Raw genomic sequence first — 13,590 nt, forward strand, 5'->3', positions numbered from 1 at the left:
CGTCGAACTTTGGTAGGCCTATAACAGTGCAAGCTACATTTTCTGTTACTTGTGAAATAAAATGCATGTCATGTGGTGTGATGTAATGTGATGTGATGTAATGTAATGTAATGTAATGTAATGTGATGTGATGTGATGTGATGTGATGTGATGTGATGTGATGTGATGTGATGTGATGTGATGTGATGTGATGTGATGTGATGTGACGCCACGTGACGTGACGTGAGGTGATGTGATGTGATGTGATGTGATGTGATGTGATGTGATGTGATGTGATGTGATGTGGTGTGGTGTGGTGTGGTGTGGTGTGGTGTGGTGTGGTGTGATGTGATGTGATGTGATGTGATGTGATGTGATGTGATGTGTGGTGTGGTGTGGTGTGGTGTGATGTGATGTGATGTGATGTGATGTGGTGTGATGTCATGTGATGTGATGTCATGTCATGTCCTGTTCATATATCCTGTCATGTCGTACCATGTCTTGAGCTACGCTATGACGGGATGTGGTGTGGTTTGGTGTGATGCATTGTGATGTGATGTGTTGTGATGTGATGTGACATGATGTGACGTGATGTGATGTGATGTGATGTGGTTTGGTATGGTGCGACGTGGTGTGGTGTGGTTCGGTGTAGTGTGATACGATGTGATGTGATGTGATGTGACGTGACGTGACGTGACGTGACGTGACGTAACGTGATGTGATGTGATGTGACGTGGTGTGGTGTGATGTCTGGTGTGTCGTGGCGAGGTGCGATCCGATGCGACACGATGTGATATGATTCGGTGTGATGTCATGTCATGTCATGCCATGTGATGCGATACGATGCAATGAGAATTAATGCGATGGGATTCAATGCAATGCGGTGCGATTCGGTTTGATGTCATGTCATGTGATGCCAGTGACGTGACGTGATATGATGTGACATAATGACAATGTTATATGATGTGATAATGACTGCACGACATGGCAAGACACCATACAGAACGGCATGAGATGAAATGAATAAATGATGCGTTACAAACATACACTCACGCCCTCCTCCTCCCACACACACACACACACACATGCATATTATTTTCTACAGGCTTTCCGGCCAATTTCGCACTTTTTTTCAGTCCATTTGAGAGAGGGTTAATTCAATTTAGCAAAAATCCTCGTCATCACACATTCTGTCTTTCAAAAATGCAACTCGTCATTTTTAGTTTTCTTAATAGCATTTCCCATTTCCATCAATGAAATTAGCACAATTTTGTACCTTTCGAATTCTCAAAAAGGATATTCAAACTGGCAGGTGCTCATGAGTCATTCAAATTCAGAATCACTGGCCGAAAAGGGTATTTCAGTCGTTCAATTTCGCGTATGGGCAGTCAAATTCCAACATGTTCATTCATAAAATTCCAAACATGTTCATTGAAATTTGCGTAATGTTATTTCTATTTTGAAAAGGTGAGAACACTGATTTATAACATGTGTATCTAAATATCATGTATTTATTTTGTTTAATCCAAACACTGTTAAACACTAGGGCCTAAAGGTGTCATGTCTTTCATCCTAAATAACTCGAGTTTGTTGTTCTGTGACGCCCCTCTTCTTTCATACATGTCATCAGGCCTACACAGATTCACTTCATCTTCTTACAGTCACGGCAGCACTGGTTAGATGCAGGCGTAAGACAGGGAACGAATTATAGAAACGTTTTGGGGTCATAACCTCCACTACCTAAAATTGGCAGATACACTCGGAATAAAGGGTTCAGCGGCCAGATCAATTGTGGCTACAATAGTACATATCTTCGGACCGGGAGACGCAATAAGCTGCCCGGAAAGGGGGGGGGGGGGGGGAGGGAGCGAAACGTGAAGATGGATGACGAAGGGAGAGCTTGCCTCCAACACACTGTAAATATACAGTAACCCCTTAGCCACTCTTGAGCAACTTTACTGAAGGGAGATCTACAAGCAGCCCCCGTTTCTGTCTCCACTATAACTGGCTGAGGATGTCCCAGATGCTAGAAATTCACCGATGATCCTAGACATGTGCGTGGAGTATGCACATCAGTGCTTCATGACTAAGGGTGTTGTTGCACACTGCGTGTACATTGATTACAACATCTGGACCAGAAGGTCTTTTGGGAGAGCTCCATGGGGGATCCCTGCACGTCGGGTAGTACATGATGGCCAAAGCGATTGGAACTGTAATGTCACTTTTGCAGTTTCGAGTGAGATTGGGCTCACTCACTACACCATTGCATCCGAAACGGTGACTAGGGACACATTCCAGGCTTTCCTGGCTACCACCACTCATGAATGCGAGAATGTATCTTGTGTACCTGATCTATAACAACACACGTCCTCACGTAAGAGCTCAGCTCCCTGATGATGCGAACCCGAGGATTCGTCGGAAACCACTTCCTTTCTATTCTTCGTTTCTCAACTGCGTGGAGATGACCCATTCTGCATTTAAAACAGCTATCAAAAGAGATCTATCCGTCCCGCCCGGAGTTGCAGCAGAGGCTGGGAGACAGAGGGGCAGACCAGGAAGCTGGGGTTAGCCTCCAGGAGTGGAAAATCAACCTCGTTCAGCAGGCAGCTCGAAGAGATACAGACGCCATATAACACAAAAAGGTCTGCAGTGGTTTCACTGCACCCAGACCTACTTCCCAAAGATACCTAGCCCGTCAACAAATTGATGGTTAGAGCTGATCCAAGAAGTTTATTCGTAATCATGATTAACATAATGTAACATCTATTGAATGAAAAAGAATGAAACACAGATGAAAAAAAAAATATTCACGATGTAAATTGAAACCTCCTCCCAATTAATTTTCATTTTTCATTTCACACACATGCATGTTCACATGCATGTTTTTTTTATTTTCATTTCCAATCAAACACAGGTAATACACTTTGACATGATTACATATATTGGAACATAATAATACATATTGGTTCTTAAAAGAACTTCATGGAAATGGAAATTGAGGGGCTGCTAAAAAGCGAACTTGTAGATTGCAGTCCCCTCACTTACGTTACATTACTACAATACATTAATTATATATGACTTTATAACACAATACAACGATACATGTACCGTACAAGCTAATCATTGAAAGTATACAGTTTTCATTCAATCAAATCGGATGGTTACATGAAGTACAGTGTATACGCTTTCACATGTATACACATACACATAGACATAGACATAGACATACACATACACATACACATACACATACACACACACACACACATACACATACACACAAGCACACAGACGTACCCACATACACATATGCACACACACGCACGTACACACACATGTATGCATCCACATACATTGTGCACACACAGAAGAGAGTAGGGAAAGAGAGGGCGGGAGGGGGAGAGGGGGAGTAGAGAGAGCGAAGGGCAGGTCAACATTCTCGATACAGGGTGAAGAAAAAGAACAACAATTCCAAACAGTCAAACTAATCATGGGGTACATATGAGCTAATCAAATATTTCTTTAAATTACTAGAGAATGATTTCAAACTAATGGAATCTTTTATATTTTTCTCAAGGGAATTCCAAAATTTTGGGCCACTGTAGATAAACGTGGATTTTGTAAATAGAGTTCGGGTAAGGGGCAAATGATATTCATCTGTTTGACGAGTGGGGTATTTATGAATATTTTTATTCTTATTAAACATATTCTCAAAAACTGAAGGAAGTGACTTATTATACAAACTGTACATAAATTGACCAAGGTAATAATAATACAAATCCCTTACTTTTAAAACCTTATTCTCCACAAATAATCCGTCAGTATGAGAATATTTGGAGGTATTACATATTACTCGAAGTGCTTTTTTTTGTAACAATAATAATTTATCCAAGTAAGTTGAATGTGTATTTCCCCATACTATAATTCCATACGTTAAATAAGGTAAAATTAACGTTGAATATAACATTAGCAACTTTTTAACAGAAAAACAAAACTTTACTTTATTAATTACACCTATGTTACTGGAAATAGTGCGGCATATACAATCTATATGCTGTTTCCAAGAAAGCTTACTATCTACAGTTACACCAAGAAATCTAACAGAATAAACCTGTTTTATCACTTCATTTTCAAAAATTATATCATGTGGCAATTTATCAAGGGTATTACTAAACAACATCACATTTGTTTTCTGCAAATTAAGCGATAATCTATTTGCTCTTAGCCATTGCATTATCTTGTTCAATTCTATATTCATGACATCAACTAATGTATGAGGATTTGAATGAGAAAAGAAAAGATTAGAATCATCTGCAAATAATATAAAAGAAAGAACATTTGAAGATTTGGGAAAATCATTGATGTAGATAATAAAAAGTAACGGCCCTAGTATACTTCCTTGTGGAACTCCACAATCAACTGAGCGCAAAGAAGATTTTTCATTGTTTATACAAACAAATTGTTTTCTGTCTTTCAAATAACTTCTGAACCACTCCAAGGCCTTCCCACGTATACCATAATGATTAAGTTTATAAAGAAGAATGTCGTGGTTAATCGTGTCGAAGGCCTTGGAGAGGTCCAGGAAGATTCCTGCAGTATGTTGAAACTTATCAATTGCTCGAGATACTTTTTCAGTGAAAGATAATATTGCATGTGCTGTGCTATGTTTCTTGCGAAATCCAAATTGATATTTTGACAAAATGTCATTTCTATTAAAAAAATCTATAACTCGAGAATATATTATCTTTTCTAATATTTTAGATATATTAGGCAAAAGAGAAATAGGTCTGTAATTATTCAATTCTTCCCTATTACCCTTTTTAAAAATTGGAACTATTTTTGATATCTTCATAACATCTGGTACCTGCCCTTGTGATATTGATAGATTAAAAATGTGAAACAAAGGATCAACAATATAAGGTATTATATTTTTTAACAGTATATTATCAATATCATCATAACCAGAACTTCTTTTAGAAGGTAAATTATGAACAATATCTAAAATCTCATATACTGTTACAGGGGAAAAAAAGATTGAATTTTGATTACCTACATCCAGATAATCATAAAATTCTTTAGTAGACAACGGAATATTTGCACAAAGATTCTGGCCAACAGTTGAAAAATGTGAATTAAATATTTCTGCTATCATACGTAAATCTTTTATTTCAAATCCATCATTCTTAATTTTAGAAATAACATTTCTTTCCTTATGCTTATTCAATGTTTCATTTATCAATTTCCAAGTATTGCGCATATCATTTTTAAACAAATCTAATTTTCTCATATAATAATTCCTTTTTTCTTTACGCAATACCATAGTGAGAGTATTTTTATATGCAGTATACTTATCACGAGATTGCTGTGTTTTTTTAGCCTTACTTACATAATACAAATTATTTTTACGATTAATTGAACGTAATAATGACTTTGACACCCATGGCAATCTTGGATCACGTTTATAACTACCCAACTTCTTTTTAACTAATGGAATATGTGTATCTAACAAAATAACAATCTTATTTATAAAAATTTCATAAGCTACATTCGTATCTTGCACCACATATAAGTCAGACCAGTCAATTTCCATCAAAGATTCCTGAAACTGGGCTATATTCTGAGGTGTAAACTTACGCCTTCTTTCATAATTCTGAGGTATTTTCGTCTTTAACTGTAAAGATGAACACATATAAATAGCATAATGATCAGATATATCCGTAAGTATAATAGCAGAATCAGGAAAAGGGTTTACATTACAAAAAATATTATCTATTAAAGTGGCAGATTGTTCTGTTACACGGGTTGGTTTTGAAATCAAGGGTGAGAAATATGCAGAGAGCATAATATTGAGAAATTCCTCGGGATAATAAGAATCATTACATTTACTTAAATCAATATTAAAGTCACCCATTAAATAACATTCCTTATTCAAAACTGAAGATTCTTGTAATAATTCATTAAAATAATCAAAAAATAATTTTATATTAGCATCAGGGGGCCTGTATATTACGCCTAATAAAATATCTTTCCGATTAGGCACTTTGATTTCTATAAATAAGGATTCAACAAAACTTTCCATTCGACAGATATCTTTTCGAATGAAAAAATCATAATTGGATTTAACATAGAAGGCAACACCCCCACCACTTCTATTATATCTGTCGTTATTTATCAAATGATATCCTGGGAGATTAAATAAAGAGGCAGTATTATCAGTGAGCCATGTTTCTGTAAGCCCAATTACAGAAAAAAATGAGTCTGTAAAATTATCTAAAAAAATACGCAAATTTTCAAAGTTTTTATTTAAACTTCTTATATTCATATGCATCAGGGAGAACTTTTCGCTAACATCTTTGGACTTTAATTGATTAACAGTGACATATGGCGAAGAAATATCTTGAAATTTATCATTAAAAATATCATTTGTATGAAAATTAATATCTTTGGATATTAGGTTGTCAAATGACAGTGAAGCAGTAGCATTCTGATTATTTGAATCAAATACAAATAAATCATGAAAATCCTGTTCATTCAAACGACTGAAGTCAAAATCAAATATCGAATCAGCCATTAAATCGATTCAATGCTGGAAGACCCTGACGGTCGTAACAAAACCACCGCACGTCCTGTAATGAGAAATCTACTGACCTGTTGAAAGAAGAGGGAATGAAAAGAAAGAGTGTACATACATACACACACATGGTACATACAAACACATGCATACAAACACATACACAAACATACACTCAAACACACACACACACGTTCATATACAGACGCACACACATACAATGTACTCATACACATCAACGTCATAAGGGGACTTACACATCTATCAATTTAAGGAGTCACATCGGTCTCTCCAAAGGAGCACAGGAGTAAAATAACCTTATGTTCAAACTACAATCTTAGAATTTGTACCGTTCACTAATTTCATTGGTACTTTCATTACCTATCAATAACTATCACACACACACACAAAAAAAAAAATTAATGTACCATTATTACGTACAATTATTAATAACAGATCTTTCCTGGAAGCAACGAAAAGAAGAAAAATGTTGAAAAAAAAGTTTGTAATTAAATCTCATAAAATCAAAATTATTATGGGACAGAGAAAAAAGGATATTAAAAAAAGAAAAAATAATAATAATAATGTTTCTTACTAAATCAATCATAACTATATCCTAATCTTTTATTGCCTAAGAGGCATATTATGAAAATGTCCTAATCTATTACAAACAGAAAAATTAAAATAAACACAGGATTTATGTGTAATGTCAGGGTTACTGCATATTTCCAATCTATTAACATTACAACTATATTTAAAAAAACACAAAAAATAAAACAAATCTCAATAACAGTACAGACTTAATAAATCGGTTAATTCATACAAAAAAATTAAAAAAATATAACACTATTCTATACTTTAATAAACCAATTTCAATATCTAGACAATAAAAGAAAAAAAATTTACAACAAAATAACGGTATTCACGTCTCATTAAAAAAAAGAAACATTAGCTAGATATTTTACAATCAATGACACGTTAAGGTTTCGATAATAACATTAAATCATGATCGGTTGCAAATCAGAACGTGGTTACTGAGTAACCCTTAACTTGATTAATACATCGAGCCATACGATTAAAAAACAAAAAATCCACAATCGATTGCAAGTCAAGGTATTAATAAAGATATCGAGCATGGTCGTTTATATATCAGAGCGTGGTTACTGAGCAACTCTTTAAATTGATGAGTAAATTGGGCCATAAGATAAGATATAAAGGAAATAACATTTTGCAAAAAGACAAGAAAAGAACAAAATCAAACTTCGACCGTAAGAAAAAACAAAAACGGAAAAGATATTCCGATCTCACAGCATAGTTGCGACATAATATTCCTTGATCGATTTTAATTCGAAGTGTAACAGTGCCTATCGATTCTTACCATTAGGATACATTATTCAAATACCTGATTTACTTATGGGGGACGATTACAATCAGATTTGTTTAACCTATCCAAAACTAAACAATACAAAACACTCAATCATTCAATGTAATACCTTAGAAAAAATCATTCGGAGATACATCATTATGATGTATCAAATTAGGTTGAGAGAAAAAAAGCTACACTCAACATCATAAACAATGAGCGAACGATCATGATCGAATTGGAACGTTCTCAACTATCGGGGGAGACTGCAGTATTCATTATGCTTGAAACAAAAACAGAAAAAAAGAAAAAAAGAAAATAATCTATACTTATCAAAACACCAAATTTCAGATTTCAATACAACCCTTTACCTAGATCAATTCAAATAAATATAAATTTAGTATATTCATACCGTAAGAGGAAAAAAGAAAGAATGTCAATCCATAAAAAGGGAAAAATCAAAAATATAAAAATAATTATATGTTATTCTTAAAGGTGGGATAATGTGTCAAACATTAATATAATCAGAGCGGGGCAATATAAACACAATAAGTAGAATATTTAAAGTAATATCAAATATCCAGTATCATAATAATTTATACAAACTTTGCATCAATATCAATTTCAAATAATAATATATTCAGTACATTTATCGGATATCAATCAGAAAAAAATACAGAACGTTTACTCAAATACATACGGGGCGCCACCGAGCTGGCGCCACTTCCCGGCGTAGAAGCGGAGTTTTGTTCCCGAACTGTAGAGCTGTTGGACCTGCTTTGACCACCTCTTTTTTTCCGCGAGATCGACTGCTGTTAGATCATCGATGATGAAGTAGTTTTCGTTGTTCAACACATTTCTGCAGCTGCGCATCACATCCACTTTGTCCCGGTAGGACAACAGCTTCACTAGGATGTGACGTGGACGGTCCTTCGATTTAAGACCGTCACGATGAGCGCGTTCCACTTTGGCTGTGATGTTGAATTTGTCGCGAAGGATCTTTTCCGAAGCCTGGATGCAGTCCTCTCGCTCGTCTCCTGGTGGAGCTTCGGGAATCCCGAATAATGGCAAAACAAACTTCAGATTTAATGTATCTGTGAATAAATGCCATCGAACATGACAAGGAATGAATCAAATATGAGAGAAATATTCACTATGTTAATTGAAACATCCTCCCAATTAATGGCAAAACAAACTTCAGATTTAATGTATCTGTGAATAAATGCCATCGAACATGACAAGGAATGAATCAAATATGAGAGAAATATTCACGATGGAAATTGAAACATCCTCCCAATTAATGGCAAAACAAACTTCAGATTTAATGTATCATTCTGTGAATAAATGCCATCGAACATGACAAGGAATGAATCAAATATGAGAGAAATATTCACGATGTAAATTGAAACATCCTCCCAATTAATGGCAAAACAAACTTCAGATTTAATGTATCTGTGAATAACTGCTATCAAACATTACAAGAAGAAAAGCATTGAAAGAACTGTTGGAAGATGATATAAGAATAAAGAATAAATGCAAATATATGAAATGTAATGATGCTTAAAAGCAATAACTATGATGAAAGAATATGAAGAGAAAAATAAAAGCATAACCATGTCTGATAAATTGACTGCAGTACATGCTAAACTGGATGACTAAATTAATTCGAATGAACGAGCGCAGTATATACGAGATCACGTGACTATCAATTTAAATTGAATGAAGGATTTGCGAAATGGCGCTTGTCTTACAAATTTCATTTGAAAAAAGTGCTGATTAGAATGTGGTTAAAGGTTATCCGAATGCTCCAAAATTAATTTGAATGAAGAAATTATAAAATTGAAATACCAAGCGTGTCAGCTACAAACTGTTGGTTAAATTTTGCTAAATTGATTGCAGCAACAAGGAATTGGACTGAAAGAGGTGCGAAATTGGCCGAGAAAAACTATATTAAACTGAATTCTTGTAATGATTATTATGTGTAAAGAGGCGTCTATTTTTTCGAGATACAATCATATGACATAACAAGACATCTTTATGTGTGTAAACGTGTGTGTGTTTTTTTAATTGTCAATCCGTGTTCAATGCCGCAGATGAAAGAAAAGTGGGGTAAGAAAGGCGTGAAGTCAACAGGAGATGCCCTCATCGCTTACCTCGTATCCCACGGAGGTGATTTAGACTACATCAGCTGCGTAACCAGAGTGGGTAAGGGCAGGACGATTCGAAACTTCCTGCGAAATCTTCGCGACCCCATCCTGCCTGCTTTGGAGGCCATCGAAAGACAGAGGAGGTAACATAAAATCCTGAATTTTAGTTAACCTTGCAGGACAAGTTCACCTTCATGGACATGTGGGTTGAGTGAATGCAGCAATATTAGTAGAACACATCAGTGAGAGTTGGAGGAAAATCGGACAGTCGGTTCAAAAGTTATGATGAATTTTTAAAGTTTCCGCTCAGTCACGGCTGGATGAGAAGACTACTATAGCGTGTGATGTCACATGGGTACGAAGATATAAAAAAATTATAAAGAAAATTCAACAGATTTTCACTTTTCTCGCATAACAAAAGGTCACTCCACTTCTCTCTTTTTGAAGGCAGGACGAATAATATCACCTTTAACATCTGTCAGTAACAAGTTGAAGAAATGTGCACTTTATTGAAAAAGTAAAGTTTTGTGAAATTCTCTTTTTATTTTCCTTATATCATTGTACGCATTTGACATCATACACTGTAGTAGTCTTCTCATCCAGCAGTGATTGCGCAGACATTTAAAAATTCATTGCTTTTGAACAGATTCACTCATTCACTCAACCCACAGGTCTATGAAGGTGAACTTGTCCTTTAAACAAAGGTTAAAGTGAGCGATCATGCACTATCCGGCGTCCGTTGGTTGTTCTAAGTCGTGCGTAAACTTGTTTTTTAATATTTTCATATCTACAAAAAGAAAACATACCTTCTTCTCCAAAACGCATGGTCAGATTTTTATCAAGCTTAGCAGTTAAAGTTGACTTATATAGCTTGATATGATATGGATTTAAGGTATGGGGCAGGGGCTTACTGCTTGGGGAAGCAAAGCCCCCAAATGAAGGAATCTTTATAAATCCTTTCTGTAGAACCAGAATGAATAAACTAATTTAGTGCTACTAGTATTACAATAGATTGTTGACTGTAGTATCAAGTTTATTTGTTCGTTTGTTTGTTTGTTTTTTTTTTACTTTTTTTTTGGGGGGGGGGTTCAACTTTGAGTTCAACTTTCACATTAGTTTTCATTACCTTCTCGAAAATGCATGACCAAATTTGTCACTAAACTTGGCAGTCATTATAACTTGGGCTGCAAAATGCATATTTATACGAATGGACACCATGGCATATAGGGCCTACCCCCCCCCCCCTCATCCGAAGCCCCGAAGTCCGAAATTAGCTATACTCTAAATCAAACAACCAACCAACCTAACACACTAACACACACACACACAATTAAACAGCATGAAGAAATTAGTAAATGTACTTTCAAGGCTCTTTATGGTACGTAGATCCATGGGAGGCACCATCGGAACTGTTAACGAATTCGGGCTAGTTTTTACATATTTTGATCTTCTTTTTTCAAATGTTCAAATTCTGTACATAGTTGGCAGATAACGATGTTGCCAGTTGGATAGAAGATACAAATGGGGCACATATTTGTGCACTTTGGAGGCACCTAAAGCCCCCTCGTTTGCGATGTTTTTTTTTTTTTTTTACAATAGGTAATAGTCTGCAAGAATGCGTGGATGGGGAACTTTCACCTCCAACCTTCATTTCCGCCTATTCTTCGACTTCACTGATATAGTTGAGACACCAGTGAAGACCACCCACCACAACTCTTCTCCATCCGTTTTCGTCTTCCAACCCTCTAAGGGATGCTGTTGGGTTAACCAGGATGAAAATGATACTTATAAAGATAATAATCATCATTACAGTTACAATAATGATACTGATTTGACGACACGCTTTGAAACTCATCGCGACCCACAACTCACGAGTTCATATCTTTCAGTGCAATTCGAGTGGATTTTCTCATTACAGCAACGTATTATTAGGACCGTAAAGAATAATGTTAAATAATCTGTGAATCCATGTAGGTCTAATAATCACGGACCAAGGACCAAAGCTAATCAGTCGAAGAGTAAGCAGAAGTCTAAGGGCAACAAGAAGGAAGCATCGAATCCACAGCCGGAAAGCGAGACCAGCGCAACCCCGGGCTTCCAGAGGCTCCGAAAGGTGTCGGAGCCCGTAGAACAAGATGGCGCCAAGCTTGATTTGGCTGATTTGGTTTTATCTAGACAGGTGAGCAAAGGCAAAACCCGTAACGTGAGAGCAGAAGACGAGAGTACCAGCGAAACTGCCCACAAGTCGTTGGGCTTGTCTGTCAGTGACAAATCCGCCGAAGCCTTCGCGGATACCGCCCAACCCGGTAGAAGTGATGCGTCACGAAGCAGTCCCACGGAAAGTGGTACGTTCAGTTTTGTTCCTTGCAGCAAAGTTGGTCGCAAAGTCCATATCAGAATTAACCAGTATGGCAGATCTGATACTTTGCCTTGTAACTCAGCAGGGTCAGTAATTTGGGAAAAATCGAGCATTGAAATCTTTAATACATTTTCCATCATGTCGGCATTGCCTATTTTATACCCAGAAAAGTGGAACATAACAAACAACATGAACGAGAAAACAGGCACTATAAATCTAAAAATATCCAATAATAATAAGTATGGATTGAGTATATTGATGCACTCTTTGAAAGAATCTCTGTGCTATCATCGGCAGTCTTCGGTGACTTTCTTCCTTCAAAATACAAATATTTTATAGTTTATCTCTTTTTCTTCGTTTATTCTTTTTTCTCTTCACCACAGAAGTGATAACCAAGTTGAAGACCAAACTGAGGGATCTGGAAAGACAAGCGGACTCCCTGCGTCGCGACCTCCGCCGCTTCGACCACCTGACGGAGATGAGGATATCGTTCGCCTGCGGGCATGACGTCATCAAGAGCGTTGCCGATTTGGTACCCGATTGTCCAAGCTGCCGCGGGAAGTTGATGGGCATTGTGCTTCACACAAGAGACGGTTCTGATGGCGTTGGTGGCTCTTAATGTTTTATGAAAAAACATTTGGAGGGAGTTACACCTGCGAATTCTTTGAAGGAACAGGAACTATCACAGATAATGATGTAACAATCATTGTTACTTTAACCCTATGAAGGGGGCACATTGGGGCATTTTTATTTGCCCACTCTTACACCTTTGACTAAATTCAAATCGAATTTAGTGACCTTTCCTGAAATTTTATTGCAAACTCAAGGTTTCCGGTATTATGGAAATATGAAATATGAAATACGATACCGTTACACATACCTAGCCCAAACGATACATCATACGTCTCATATATTCTTCATACCGTGATGAATATCGCCCCATTACGTGGTGCCATGTCAGTAATGGTTATCAGCTGGTTATTGTCATCATTGCCGATAAAAAAGACCGGGAGAAGTACATATTATGCAGTGATACTTAAGAAAATGAAACAAAAGTTACAAGTTAACTTAAAATGATGAGTAGATGAATGAAAAGTTTAGGATTTGTAGGTAATTGTTGGTTTGTCTGGTTGCTTGTTTTCTTTTGTGTTTTGGGAAAATTTTGAAAATA

At 36.4% G+C, this 13,590-nt stretch overlaps 1 protein-coding gene and 1 pseudogene across 3 annotated transcripts in view; both read left to right on the plus strand.

Annotated features, from left to right (window-relative positions):
* The window catches only part of LOC139734034 (uncharacterized), a 95,871-nt gene extending 82,729 nt beyond the window's left edge, over positions 1-13,142 (plus strand). For all 3 annotated transcript variants that reach the window (XM_071644841.1, XM_071644843.1, XM_071644842.1), the window contains 3 exons: positions 10,007-10,203; positions 12,035-12,405; positions 12,803-13,142. In XM_071644841.1, the coding sequence (XP_071500942.1) occupies positions 10,007-10,203; positions 12,035-12,405; positions 12,803-13,038 (804 nt within the window). In that variant the 3' untranslated portion in view covers positions 13,039-13,142. The remainder of the gene's footprint in view (positions 1-10,006; positions 10,204-12,034; positions 12,406-12,802) is intronic.
* On the plus strand, positions 466-2,612 carry LOC139733987 (uncharacterized; annotated as a pseudogene).
* Positions 13,143-13,590: the final 448 nt, after the last annotated feature.

The sequence above is a fragment of the Diadema antillarum genome, unplaced genomic scaffold (genome assembly GCF_040938485.1).
Source record: "Diadema antillarum isolate AM-2024a unplaced genomic scaffold, OU_Dant_1.0 seq00000507_RagTag, whole genome shotgun sequence".
NCBI lineage: Eukaryota > Metazoa > Echinodermata > Echinoidea > Diadematoida > Diadematidae > Diadema > Diadema antillarum.